Source organism: Physcomitrium patens, chromosome 20, assembly GCF_059467195.1.
Source record: "Physcomitrium patens ecotype Gransden chromosome 20, ASM5946719v1, whole genome shotgun sequence".
Taxonomy (NCBI): domain Eukaryota; kingdom Viridiplantae; phylum Streptophyta; class Bryopsida; order Funariales; family Funariaceae; genus Physcomitrium; species Physcomitrium patens.
In genome coordinates this window covers 12814419-12829927 of record NC_143429.1, presented here as the reverse complement: position 1 = coordinate 12829927, position 15509 = coordinate 12814419, and the positions used below count along the sequence as shown (strand labels likewise).

The 15509-nt window shown below is 33.6% G+C and overlaps 2 protein-coding genes across 2 annotated transcripts; both read right to left on the bottom strand.

Moving 5' to 3' along the window:
• Positions 1 to 618: 618 nt before the first annotated feature.
• LOC112273319 (protein TOC75, chloroplastic) lies at positions 619 to 4828 on the bottom strand. Its single transcript, XM_024501958.3, has 8 exons — positions 3932 to 4828; positions 3037 to 3626; positions 2654 to 2881; positions 2298 to 2405; positions 1955 to 2176; positions 1536 to 1757; positions 1066 to 1317; positions 619 to 907 (listed from the first exon to the last, which is right to left on the bottom strand). The coding sequence occupies exons 1-8, from the start codon at positions 4575 to 4577 to the stop codon at positions 665 to 667; spliced, it is 2511 nt and encodes an 836-aa protein (XP_024357726.1). The 5' UTR covers positions 4578 to 4828; the 3' UTR covers positions 619 to 664.
• Positions 4829 to 5233: 405 nt separating this feature from the next.
• LOC112273320 (uncharacterized) lies at positions 5234 to 7562 on the bottom strand. Its single transcript, XM_024501959.3, has 2 exons — positions 6669 to 7562; positions 5234 to 5651 (listed from the first exon to the last, which is right to left on the bottom strand). The coding sequence occupies exon 1, from the start codon at positions 7371 to 7373 to the stop codon at positions 6687 to 6689; it is 687 nt and encodes a 228-aa protein (XP_024357727.1). The 5' UTR covers positions 7374 to 7562; the 3' UTR covers positions 5234 to 5651; positions 6669 to 6686.
• Between the last annotated feature and the right edge of the window lie 7947 nt (positions 7563 to 15509).

Sequence of the window (15509 nt, the reverse complement as noted above, 5' to 3'; positions counted from 1 at the left end):
CGTCGTCGTGATCTTTGTGACATATCTAATAATCAACGTCGACATAGTGACCGCATGGTATGAACCAATCACACACCCAATTCCCTTATTCCATAGAACCGGCAAGAAAGACGGAAAAGCAGACCTTAAGGACGCACTCTGACAGCAGACGCAAATGGCGAAGACCACTGAACTGTAAAAGTAGCAGCACTCGCATCAGTCATCACCTCCCAGCAAATCAGACCGAAAAAGTAAATCTACTACTACTGCTCAGACCCTGATTTGTATAGTAGAGCTTCACAGGAAACCTAACGAGATTAAAACTTGAAGATACAGCGAATCGGAAACCTAATTTCACTGAGGGTCGACTCAGCAAGGTTCTCACATCCCAGCGGTCCTCGCGAGAGGCTATGCCTCGCGTAGGCCTATCGATTACATAAGATGGTGAACAGGGTGATCCAAAGCTCCCACGAGGGGCTGGTCGCCAGACCTAAGCGAGTTGCCAATATGTTTGATTGGCTGGCATCCTTTGGGAAAGGCATGCATTCAAGCGTCACTGAGTCCCAGATAGTTATAATACTCGAAGGTAGATCAAAAGAAATGAATTTAGACAGGCTCCAGCCGACAAGAGAACCGGTATTGTAGGGAGAATCAGAGATGAACTGAATCATAAAATTTCAGAAGACTAGTATCGCTCACCAGTATACACTTTCAGAGATCCTGTCCGATCCGCGTTATCAATAACATACTCAATGCGTAAGTTCCCCATCTTTAACCCTGCCCCGCACATAAGACCCTTTCCTACCCTTTCAACTATTCTACCAGGGTCGTTACGAATAGCCCCAAAATTTTGTAAGCTGGTCAGTGTATCTACGAAGGCGTAACCCTCCATCTGCTGTGGCACAGGAAAACGCACTTCACCTGCAACCTGAATAACAATCAATATCACACATTCAGGTGTTAGCATTTACTCATATTAAACAGTAGGTCACGTCCCCTATATTGCAATTTGCAACAAGGGCGCCACTCTAACCGATAATCGTTACAAACACGAACAGAAACACAATTAATGGCTGGTCACTATACCTCAATGAAACGACTGAAACTGGAAAGCTCCCCGATGTTGTGGCCGCGAAGTGCGTATGGACCTCCGTTTGCAAAGGATCGATAATTTACGACGTCTCCCAGGCATCCCCCGTATCTGGTGTGCAGGACGACGACAAAAGGAATCTCATCCTTCTGTTCTGCTTTCCTTTGTAAAGGTATGTATCTAGTCATCGCAAGCAGATGCCTATTAAACATGGGTGCCCGAGTTCCCAGCCCAACGCCTTGATCAAGCTGCAGAACAAAAACATTCTCCTTGATGAGTTACACTTTTACCACAAGAATTAGTGAAACAAAAAATTGCACATAACTACTGGAATGAAAATTACACTTGTACAGAGCAAGCGTCGATTAGCTGGAGGATAGATAACCAGTAAAAACAGAATTCTGGCATACACGGTATAATCGATCGTCACATATTCAGTGAGACGGACATAAATACGATACTTTACCTGAAACAAATCTCGTGCGCCTAAAAGTCCTGTCTCACCCGACTTTAAGTTACTACGAGTGATTTTCATCTGTAAGAAAGCAATGTGCTCGATTCCAGAAGATTTCAAACTACTTGAAAAACCACTACTTCCTTTGCTTTTGCAGATCGCCCCTATACTGTCCCTCGTGGCCACTTCTTCAATCACCACTCCGTAAGCAAGTTTACTTTGTCCTGAGAGTTTCTGAAGAAGAATACAAGAAAAAAATTGGAACAATTCAAGTTACTCTAGGGTATCCAACTAAGGTTACAATCTTTCTAGAGTTTCTTCAAGCAAACCATACTCAAGCTAGTATACAGATAAAAACATACACTTCCTTTAAACAATAAGAACCATCCATTTATTTTCAATTAGAGCCAGTAGCAACCAAAAAAGAGTACCTCTATGATAGAAGCCTTAATGCCTGCTCGATCAATCCATATCGCAGGAACTTCCTTAAAATGATCAGCATTATAATAGGTGGCGCTCAGCTTTCGTTTGTTGAAGGCAAGTAGCCTCAAAGTGTGCTTGTTGTGCTTATCAAACCCCTCTAACTGAGGATGTACACTCTGAAGGCCTTTTACAAGAGGATGAGCGTACTCCAATTTAAAGCCTAGGTCATCCTGCACAAGAATTGGAAAATTCAGAATAAAATTACATAAAAAAAATTACGAAACCTTTAGGATTCTCAAAACAGTTCAACCTTCACCAGACGTTCACAATCTCATAAGTTGATGGTGAGACCTGAGGACGTAAAAGGTTGCTGGTAGAGATACACCCAGATACAGTTCTACTCAATCCATTGATATTTCGATGTTGTACACACAGACTACCACCGGGCTGAAGTGTCCACTGTAAAACACGCAAAACTCAAAAATGTTAGTTGGGTCGTCTAATTACAGCAAAGCTCTTCACAATTAATGGAGAATTAGTTTCCTTATGAAACCCAAAATCAGAAACATCGATCTAGATTCAAAGTCAAGAGAGTTCGCAAGTTCCAACCAACCCACTAAAGTTAAAGTCATGAAAACCCTCACTAAACTCAGATGCACTTAATAATAGGAATTAAGAAGAGAATGATAACCGGCATGTAAACATACTAGGTCGGGTCTGCCAGCATCGTTGCATAGAAAGCTCCATTCAGTACTGACTTCTGCAGACTGACGAGGGCCCTCTTTCACCAGAATGTGCACCGCGATGCCCTTCCTGTCACCACAATCGGAGTCAGAGGCAGCCAGTATGTTCACTTTGTCAAACAGCCCTAGCTGCTCTATCCTCTTCAGTGCCGCTTTCCCTGCTTCTGAGTTGAATGGCATGCCTTCCCTCACCTGCAGACCAGCCGTCCTCCATTCTTCACGTTTGTACAGAATGACTTGCTTTCTTCTTAATCCACTTAAAAAATAACGTGACCATGCCAACCAAACACGAGATGCACTGAAAAACAGTTGCCCCATTACACATAAGAGGAAGAAAGCACACTTACTGCCTTCGGAAGGTTTTCTAAAATAATGTCCTTGTTGGTAAAACAAACTACAGGCTGGGCCATTTCGTCTTCACAAGACATAGAGATTTGCGTGATGATGCCCTCGTCCACATGGCATTCCAACACCCCTGCTTCCGACGTTCTAAAGCCCTTTACCTTAGCAAGTACATAACCTTGATTACGGTACCAACTCTCGACCTTATCCTGAATATCGTTGAGGGTCTGTCTCGATGGCTTCTCCTCTGTCTGCAGCATGGTATTAATATCCCTCTGAACACTGTCTGATAGAATACATGGTGGTGAAAACTCACTGCTCAGGTAGTTTGATTGGGAGCAGACGGACTTCTTTAATTGAGAACTAGCATTCACGCATTGAAATGAAGAGATTTCGCTACAAATGGCGTCTTCAGTCAGCACTACAAGCTTTATAGCATCCTTAGAATCTGCTTCCCACAGCATATCCACGCTTTTATACCAGCCTGTGGCCAACAACCGAGACGTCGCCTCCATTACCTCCCATTTACTGTATTTTCGATCAGCTTCGAATCCCAAAATTTCGTATGCCGAAAAGTCCTCGTCTAATTCCATACCTTAACACCAAAGCTCCGAACTCTTGTAAATACTCACATACCCGTAGACCCTACTGTGAATGCGGGGATAACGTATCATTCTCACACAAAACCTCTGTCTTCGAAGTTGTAAACAAAGCCTCAAATCCAGCATATCTTTTGCATTCGAGGATACAATGCCAAGAAACAAAAATGGCAAACGCCTTGTACATAATTAAGACACAAGAAAGCTGCTTCCGCTGACCTAAGTTGCATATTCTATCTGAGAATGTAAAGATTTTTTAATTTAAATTGCAACGCTACAAGAGCACAGAAGCTTACCATACCTTCCACGTGAATAATTTCCAACCCCGAACAAACATAATGTTTGCTCGCATCCAGGCTGCTAAGTGGCGACAATTTTTTTGAGCTTGAGCCATACGATTCCCTGACCTGGCCGTCTTCCTGTTCTTCGACGAATCCGAGACGTTCCACAGTAGAATCCGCATCCGGACCCATGCTGCCTTCTCCCCAAGAGCCTCCATCTCCTCCACCACCCGCCCCTCCCCCTCCTCTCCCACCCTCTCCGCCCGTGAACCATAAACTCAACGCCTCCAAGCTGCGCGATACCGCTCCCCCGAGCTTCTCGCCCACCGCACCGGCATGCCCTAAGGCAATCTCAAGAAATCTGTCTCCTCGTTCTAAACCCTTCACCGACGACGCAATATTGGCTTTTCCTGCCTCGCCAAACGTTCCTGCCGCCCCCTTCTGACGCAATGCCACCGTGTTCGACAGCCCACGATGGATTCCTCCCGCCACACTAACCTGCCTACGTAACATGGGCAACGCGATGCCCCAATTACTAAATCCCCTTCCATCATACACCAGACTCCCTCCTCTCCCTCCTGCTCCATATCTAATATTCAACCCAACGCCAGTGTGATGCCATCCACAGCAATAGTCGCACGAGACCAAGCCCGCGGCATGCTTCATCCCTACCAATCCCCTCCCTCTCCGCCAAATCTCATCGTTGGCTCAAGCCTCACACACGCAAGTAAACTCTCCAAATAACACTCCATGCCAAATTTCATTCAGCAAACTTTGGTAAAATCATAAGCGTTAGTAGAGCCCATCATCATCGTCATCATCATAACAGATTGGTCTACAATCGGGCACAATTCGCACACACACAAAAGTCTGTTCTGCGAACCAGAGATTGTATCTGCTGAGATTCAGCAGCGTGAAATTTGTATGAGAGTTGTGCATCCTTGAATTCAGGAATATCCGGGTATATGTGTCCACACCTGGGTTCCTGATACCCGCGTGCGCCTCAAACTCGTCCCCCTCTGGTCCTCTACTACAGGAGCCTGGAGATGGTCCCCAGTTTGATGAAAACAGCACACCTAGATTTGCACTGAACCCAATTGACGTGCCGCGATCACGTATTGTGTTCAACTACGGATCCAACAATCTATCGTCAACACACACGATTTTGAGCTGCTCTGCTTTCGACGACTTTCTGTGCAACCGAAGCCCCAACATGGCAACAACCATACGTACAATTCCACTACTCAATCAACATAGAAAAGAGGAGCCAGGCACACGTTGAAATGTCCAACATAATCTTGCGTGTCTATGTGAAACAGGTAAGCGATCAAATATGTTGTCATTCATATAATTGGCTGACTTGCAGAAAGCGCAGCCTGATAAAGGCTGAACATACATAGGTAATGTTGTGAATTTGTAGAAAACTAGGAACTATCCACCTCTTGCTGTCAACTAAGTGAAGAACTCCAGCCAGCACAGCTTGAGAATTCTCACTTTCTAAAGAATAGATATCTGGTTGCTGTAATTTAGTAGTCCGTGTCTGTTCTCTCCATTGATGAAGAGCTGACAGCTCTCGAAACCACCAAAAGATTTCGCCACCTAGATGAAGAATATCGACTGGAAGTTTGGCGCATTCTGTAGGGGTCAATTAGTATTTATAGCGGTGCGCAATGGCTATGTATTCGAACTGTCAGTGCTATGATGTGGTGCCTAGGTGCCGCGCACTGCAGCTTGCTCCATCTGCACAGAGATTTGAGATATGAGCGAGAATTGCAACCTCTCTTAAGGAATCAAATGATAGTCGAGAAGAACCTGATTGACCATCTTCTCTAGCTAGTAATAGTGAGCTTGACTTCATTCTTATACAAGAATTAGTAATCTAATAGTTTCCATATCCATCAGTAACAAGACATTCAATGAATACCAACACAGAATGCTACAAGATACAATCGATGTGAGTCGCTAAAACCCGCTACTCAAGGATTGATGCAAATTGACACTGCTTCAGCATTCGATCTATGCAGTTAATTCTAGACATTCCTCACACGGAACAGGATATTTCACCAATTCATACATTAGGGAGACCCTGATATATCAGCCACTAATAACCAAATTCTCTACAGAGGCAGAAAGGTCTAAATGGTTCACAAATGTGTTGGTTCGCTAGTCTTGATGTATACTACTGGGGAGAGGAAATCAGTTGTCTAAGAGTGTTTTAGTATGACCAGCACAGAAGTTAGAGGTAAGGCTCTTCAAATCCAGATTTGGAAGTGATGGATATAAATCCTAAGGTGTGGCTCAAATCATTAAGTAATCATTGCGTCATTACTACATCTAAAGCCTCAGCAGGACAGAAGTGATAGAAACTGGACGGAAGTGAAGGGCACATTAAAGAAGAAAGGACTATTAAGAAGGTTGATGTGAACAAGTTAGAAAGAAATTGGAAGACCAAAACGCAGGAATAAAGAGAAAAAAAAGAGTAAATCAGCAAAATCTATTGATTCTTGCAAACCTCTAGCAGTAACCATCCGACAAGCAGGGTTTCTGCCGACCGATTCTGAACCAATGCATAAAAACTCTTGAAACAAACAATTTTGGCAACCTTGACTAATTGTATTGACAGCTCAAGCTCTAAAGTGGAGCTCATATTCATACATTTGAGGTACTTGACACAGAAATTCGACCAGCAAAACCACATAAATTCATAGACTTGGAATAATTAACAAGCATTAGGGTTGCAAATTATAGATTTCTCACTCTATGCTAAGGTCCTCGTCATTTCTTGGACTTCCGAGTTTTCTTACAACCCGAAACCTCGAATCGCGCCGCAGGACATCCACAAGGCGCTCGAAAAATGAGCACCGTTCGACCGTTTGGTGGCGCCATTTTGCGTAGCTCAGCCTCTAACTCTTTTTGCTCATGTTTCAGCCCTATGCCTCCTTCACCATTCCACGGCGCCAGCTCCTTAGCTCCCGACAGTTTCACACATTCCTCCGTCTCCAATTGAATATCGAGCGCCACAGCATTCCGCAACCCTCGGCAATTAGGATTATCACACTTCCGGTTCAAATACAACCAAATTTCGTAGCTCGCAAGCACAGCCACAAACATGAACACGGTCGCACCAGCGTATGCCACGGGGGCTTGGATCACCACCTCCCCAATGAGAAACAAAGCAGCAGGCACCACTTCCGCTGCCTCAGCAGCAACAAACTTCACATACGGCGTGAAGAGAAATCCGCAAGCTCCCAGCACCAAAACCAAGATAACGACATCAATAGCAACACTGAATGACAAATGATCGCAATCCTTCAGCGAAGGCGCAGGCGAATTGGAACCATTTCCTTTCCGCGGCCGCTGCCTCGGCCGATACTGATACAGCGAGAATTGATCCGCGAGCGTCAGCGTGTCTGCCATGGCCAGATTTGTTCCCCTCTTTTTGCAATTGTTTTCTTTGCGCATAACCTACAAAATACTCTTGTATTTTTTCTGCTCCCTCTCACCAGGTTGATTATCAGGTTGCTACATCACTTTTCCTCCGCTTAACACAATTTTCAATGCTGGACGATCCGCGATTACCCTTTCCACTACTCGCAATCGGGGGACGGCAACGCCATAGCCGCCGCAGAGTTCCGAGACTTCCCAACGCTCCTTGACCACCACAACCCAACATTGCTACGAAGCCCCTTTCTTACCCCACCCCCCCCCCCTCCCCGGCTTGCCAAAAAGTATTACCCTTACTTTTTCGTCTTTTCCTTTAAAAAGTAAAAGTATATCCTGTTCCCACACTTCCATGCGGTGCATGCCGGTCTCTTATATTAATGAGAAGCCCCATGTCATTTACCCACTTAGTTAATCCCCACCCTTCTCCATTAGGATTGGATTGGCAAGTTGGGTTGCTTTCGTCACAAGTGTTGAGGTAGAATTAGAATTAATTGATTTTCGAGGATGTTGTTGTGATTTGGACTGCATGAGTGGATGCATAAATAAATCATCTATGCATAGAGTAAACTTTAATAACGTTTATGTTCACATATCTTGAGATTTTTTGTTTAATTTATGAAATAATTTATTTTGTATTCGTGTAATAGTTTATCACAATAAATGCAATATCAAATTATATGATTATTAAAATAAAATAAAAATAAAAATAAAAGATGTTCATTAGACAAAAACCATGCACAAATGGATTAAATATGACGTTTAAAAATGATCACATACAAAAACAACAATGAGACATTAATGAACAAGTTTTACAATGCACATGTTTTACAAAGAACGTGTAGTGTAATAATAGTACCTCGGAGAAGTCAACATTTTAAAATAATTTAATACAAAATTTGATTGTTGCATATGCAAACAACCAGATTCTCGGTAATTTACAAAACCAAATTTGAAGTTCACTGTGCAACTCTTTTGGATTAATAATAGAAATATTGTACTTAATATCCACCAAATATATGGATTCATTTGAAAACTGCATCAGTCAACACAATAAAATGTACACCTATAAGTTACATTTTAAGGCTGCACAAGCTATGCAAGTGTCACACCAAAAATGTACGCCTACAGGTTGACTACTATGGTAAAAAGTTGAATAAAATAATAATTTTAATATGGCCAAATCCAAAATTGATATTGAAGTGTAATACAAAACTTGATTTTTTCTGTTGAAGACAATAAATAATCATTGCATCCATATATTATAAGAAAGACATATATTTTTCATTACAGATGTTAAATCACCAACACACTTATAGATTAAAATTTTAGTTGCATACAATTGTATACAGCTTTGAGCTAATGAAAAAATTATATTCACTTACTTTAGTAAAAACAATGGCATGAAGATACAAAATTGTACAATTAAGGTTAACATCGATATTATAATCTTAAGATTCCAAATTAATAAAAAAAATATTATTAATCTTAAATTTTAAATAAAAGATAGATAATTATTTATTAAATTTGAAGGATCTTTATACTTAATAGGCAATATGAGAGGCCATAACTTTTAGATCCTTTGATTACATGAGCTTCAAAACACTCGCTTGTTTGTATTATACTTTACAAATTTAGTCCAAAGGCCCTAAGTAGAAATGATGAGGTAAAATGTATTTTTTTTTTCTTTAAATTAATTTATTTAGAGAAAATTTTAAAAGTATGGAAAAATATCATTTAAAATAACCATTAAAAGTAAGAAATCAACTTTTTAATTTTTTTTCATAATTATTAGAATCAAGATACAAATATGTATATATAGATTCTTATTAAAAAAATGATTTGGTCCATTTTATGGTTTCTTCTTAATTTATACTAAATTCAAAGCTAAGACTTTAAAAAGAAGGATTATTTTATTTACCAAGCACAAAACTTAATAAGATTTATGCACCATTGCCTTTTAAGTAAGCTTCTTAGTATAAAACCTTTTGTATTGTTATTTTTTTTTACTGTAATATCTAAATTTGGATCTAATTTTATAAATATAGGAACAATTATAAATTGTGTACCTATTGTTAAGAGAATGAAGGTTTTAAAATTTTATAATAGGTACACAATTTATTAAGAGAAACAATTATAAATTGTGTACCTATTTATAAGGTTGTAAAATTTTTGATGAATGATAGGTACACAATTTACAATAGGTACACAATTTATTAAGAGAATGAAGGTTGTAAAATTTATTTTGGAAAAATAATTATTTTAGTATTCATTAGTCAATATAATTTATTTAATTATTCAATCACATAATGGTTAGACTTGTTGTAATAATAAGATTAAAATTATATTTTATATTTATTATTAATATTTGATAAGAATATATAATCTAATTACTTTAGATTAAATTATATCTTTCTTAAAGTAAGTTTAAAAGAGAAATCATGAATAAATATAATTAAATAAAAATTAGATAATAAGCATTATAAAAATTAGGTATAAATAATAAAAAAATTAATATTTTAAATATTATTCTACTATATAATTATTTATTTTAATATGTAATAATTTTGAATATAAAATATTATTTTTTAATTTTTAATATATTCTATAAACATAATAAATTATCATAGATTTATTTATTATGCAAAAATAATATCTCTTATATGAAAACTAATCCAAGAATTCAATGTTCATTTAGTTATTGAAGGATTTGAATCTACCTTGAAGTTTGATTTATAATCCAATATAATGTATAAGGCATTTAAAAACATCCTTTGCAACATTGAACAATCTAAATTATCCTAAATATATTCTATTAACCTTAAAAAAATCTTATATATATATATATATATATATATATATATATATATATATATATATATATATATATATATGATATTATTATATTTTAATCAATTCTAAATAAATTTTAAACAATGTTTGACATACTTTCATAAAATCATAAAGAAATCCTAATCATAATCTAATAAATCTCTATAGAAAATTGTAACAAATTCTAACCAAATTCTAACCAAGTTTTGACCAAATTCTAATGAAATTCTTAAAGAATTCTAACCAAATTTTAATAAAATCCCAAAAGCACCTTAATCAAATTCTAATCAAATTCTAAGTCTTAAATTGCAATCAAAACTTAAATAATCTTAACTAAACCTTAACCAAATCTTATAGCAGATTAAAATATTAATAAATAATTATTCAATTGTTGATCTTGATTCAAAAATTTTACAATCTTCATTCTCTTAGTTGAAAATAAGCACTATAAATTTGAAAATGATTGAACTTACAAAATAGAAGATAAACCTTATAATCTCTTTGCGTGTTGTTTGACCTCCTTCTTCAATCTTGATGCCAACCTCTTAACATCAATATCTCTTGTTATCACCTTCTAATTGCTCTCAAATTTTTTAAATTTTTTAAAAATTAAGTTTGCTATTTGTGAGTTAGATTTTATTTCAATCCAATTAGTGAATTGATACATATCTTAGAAACCTTTACTTATCTTTTAAACTTCAATTTTAGAAATCCCAATTCACTTAAGTTTCAATAACCTTTACATTTTAATTGTTCAATCAAGCTTAAACTTTCAATACACATTCAAAACATCTATGATCACAGATCTATAAATTTTCACTTGTAGATCCACTATAAACTCTACAAAATACTCCAAAGTAAAAATTCTTTTTTAATCACAAAAACCAAAGTTACTCCAAAAAAACCTTAATTTAGAAATTTTCTTACAAAGTTCTTACAAATCAAAATTATTCAAAATCAAAATCCAAAAAATCTCTCTTTCATATGCTCTAGAATCCTACTTTTTAATCAACAAAAACAATTGTAGATTTTCTATAAAGGCACAATTTTTTGTCTCATGATTCGTAACCAATCTTCTTTGACCATCAACATCTAATTTTTATAAGTAATTTTTGCTTGAAGATATTATTTACTTCTATCTTAAAATGCCTATAATAATCTTTTTACTAATCTTTTTTTATTTTTTTATTTTTTATTTTTTTGTCTTATTTATAGTCCTACAAATTAACTAGAAGTCCATTTTTCAAAGAAGAAACATTAGTATTTATTAGTTTGACTACCTCCTTGATTATTATCTATATTTTTAAAATATTTTTTTATTATATTTTGAAATGAGATCATCTATAGTATGATCTTTTCTTCTATTTTTTATCCATTAGGCATATTACAATACAACAATATTAAAATTAAATTACTACCTCTAATATTAATTCTATCAAATTTATTTTAGTGGAATCTAAATAATATAATCCTTGTAAAGAAGTAACAAGATATCAATAAAAAGAGAAATTGACTTCTACAACTATAACAATTGCAAAATTTGAGTCTACAAGATTAATAGGGGTGGTCTCTCAATCAACCATTCTAAACTATATAGGCAACCTTTTCAAGCTTGAGCACATTTGTATAGACTTAGATGTAATAGTGGATATTACTACATCAACATTTTCTTCAATAGCTACTAATGAAGAATCACGACCAAATTATAATAATCTCTCAAAGATAGTTGATAGATGTATAACTACTGATCCTACTTTAGAACTAAAGATTATCAAATAATATCTTGTGTAGAACTTGTTATAATTTATTTATTTTAGATCCAGAGCCACTTCTTAATTTACTACTATGCACCTATATTGAGAATTGTTTTTAGACAAAAATACTATTTAAGTTGACTATCCATGAGAGAAAAATGGAATTTTTTATCCAATATCAAATCCATAGTAAGATTCTATTTTTGCAGCAAATTAAAAATCAAATTAGAATAGGTCATTTGACATCTAATTTGTGGCATTGGCTTGTAACATGTACATATTATTTAAGCTACATATCAATCCAAAGACTAATTAAAATAAGAAATCCTTAAAAATCATTAAAAAAATATTTTAAATACAATAAAGATTATAAAAATGTATTCAACAATCTTATTAGGAATAGATGTTAATTGAGACATCTAAATAACAATTATCCAAATTTTAACTACTTTAGAAATGTCTACATCTATAGTAAGAATTGATATTAGAAATATATTATATTAATATAATTTATATTAGAAAAATAAAAAAAAGATATCATTAATAAAATAATTATTTTTACATATTTAGAAATGATAAGAATTAAGGACTTTAATTATATCTCAAATTTAGTTTCTTTCTATTGTAATAAAGGATTCAATTAATCTTCTTTAAGAAGTTCCTTAGTTTCACCTTTTAAAATATTTTTAATACTATTAAAGTTAAAAAATATAAGATTAGTGGTTCTTTGCAATTAAATTTTTCATAAATTCTAAAGAAATTAAAACCATTAGTAGTAGCAGATCCATATTGTATAAAATGGTTGTAGAACATTATTGTTGACAGAGAGAGTTTTGCCTTAAAAAAGTATTAAGCATCTATCTATTACAAATTGCTTTAATGTCTAATAATTATTTTTAAAATAATTATTCAATAAATCCTAATATATATATATTTTAAGTCCACAAGATAAAAACAAGAGAGCAAATTCTCCTTGAAAGATTTTTATATTCTTTCTCAAAGAAGAAAATTGTTACTTTCTAAAATTCTAAATCCTATCCTAGCTTTGAATCATAAATCCTATCTTAGCCTTAAATCCTAAATCCTAAATCTTAGTTTCAAATCTTAAACTCTTAATCTTAAATCCTACTTTTAAATTATAAATTCTTGATTTATATATAAATATTCTTATTTATTTTTCAAAAGATGGGTTAAAGATTCTAATGAATTGATGCTACCACACTTTAGTTATTAATTACTTATGGCTTCTTTTTAAAAAAAAACTACATACCAATTTATTCAAAAATTAAATATGTAAAAAACATGGATATTATACATTATAATAATATTAGGAAAAATCCATTGTTCTTATCTATAGGTAAAAAATTATCCAACATAATTTTCTAGTGTAAGCATTGTAGAACCAATCTTTTAAATATAAGATCTTTTAGGTATCATCCCAATATCTTATCATTTATTTATCACCACAAGTCTTTAGCTACTACTTAAAATTCAAAACTTAGAATTTTGTTCTTAAAAGATTATTGTCTAATAACTCATTTTTTAAATCTTTATTTTTTACAACCAATAATTCATTGTTTTATCAAAATTTATATACATATTTGAAAACCTACTAAAAAATACCTATCATTTTATTAAATAGATACTTTATTTATTAATTATATATAGATATTAATTTTATTCTTTAAATATTTATTTTTATAAAAATATCATATTTTTTATTACTAAAAATATCATATTTTTTATTACTAAAAATATCATATTTTTTATTACTAAAAATATCATATTTTTTATTACTAAAAATATCATATTTTTTATTACTAAAAATATCTTTATCAATTTTTATTATAATTTAATAATTATTTTTAGAATATAATTTTTAATTTTTTTATTTAATAAATAAAATACATATCAAGAAATTAATGTAGTTTATGATACTCAGCTAATATTTATATGTTATTAAATTTTATGTTACAATAATATATCTAAATCAATGTTAATGGACTTCCATTAATTAGTTGCTTTATCTTTAGCTATAACTAATATTATAAGAATTGTTAGTCTTATATATAATAGATTGGATCTAAGAAACATCATTAAAAGTTTTTGTTGCTTTATAAGACTTAAAAAGGTTACCTTATTTAATCAAGTTTGATAATTCTAGAATGATTTTGTATAATTTATTTTTTTTGGCTTAAAAAAAGTAAATATACAAGACTTGGTAGTGCTTGGCAGTGTTGTGATGCAATTAATTTAAGTGCATCAAAGATATTTGGAAGATAATTAACTTTACTTGTAGGAGGAGAAGAATATAATGCTAATATATACACAAATATGAATGGAATTTAGAATAAGAGATTTTTGGCTTGAATAGATTATTTAAGCTTTGAGGGTATTGCCTTTTAAGGTAGATATCCAACTCTAGAATGGTTCAAGGCAAGTATTGGCAGGAGATTAGGATAGGACTTTTGACATCAAGTGGGTTTTTTTTTTTTTTTTTTTTTTTTTTTTTTTTTTGCTAAGATAGAGGTGCGTGGGAAGGAAGTCGCTAAAATTTTGAGGTAGCAAGTTTCAAAATTGATTCGAGTTTTTTTGATGTAATATATTGTCTTTTGATCTTTTTGTGTTGAGATTTGAAGATAAGTTAGATCTTATTGTTAGCTTTTTAATAAGTTTTAGTACATAAGAAAAAGAATTATGACAAGGGAGATACATGTGAGTTTATAGGAGGGGGATCATTTGAGTTTTGGAATAGCATGATTTAAAACTAGTTTGAGATTTTTTATGTCATTTCTTGTATTTTTTTTTTTTTTTTTTTTTTTTTTTTTTGATTTGATGTTTTGAGAGAGGCTTAATCTTGTGGTTAGTTTTTTAAAAAGGCTTAATATACAAGAATAATAGCTATAATCAAGGAGATCTAAGCTAATTTGTAGACAGAGATTTTAAAGAAAGTAGCTACAATAAGCAGCCAACTTTTTCTCTTTAGTTTGACTTTTATTTTTTTAATATTTTATTTATTTATTTTGATACTTTGAAGTTTTTAAATTGAGTTAAATTCATTGAGCTAAAATTTATTTAGATTAGATTAATAATAAGTGAATTATAAGTATTTTAGTAAAAAGAGGTTTAGATTTAGAATTAAAGCTAAGAATTAGTTGCATCTTGGTATAAGAAAGAAATTAATCTAAAATTTTTATTCAATCTTTAGGTACTTTTTTATATTTGAGTTCACTTAGGCAATATTGTGTTTTTTACAACCAACTTGTAATCAAGGACTCCATATTTTCTTGAGGAGGCTTGTCTTCTTGATATAAATTTGATTTTTCTGTTGAGAGCATCCTCAAGGCAATAGAGAGTGTAAGTGGAGTACAATGGAATTATAGAATTAAGATGAAAGTTTGGAACATGATGAAGAGTTTAAAAGTTAAAGGAAAAAGTGAGAGATTTTTGACATTTGAAGATAATGGATGATTTTAGAAGGATTGATACAAGTGGCACTAGAAGAGTAAGTACCAAAAAATTTCCTCTTGGCTTTGAATATGTTCAAGAAGAGACAACAAAAGATACAAGA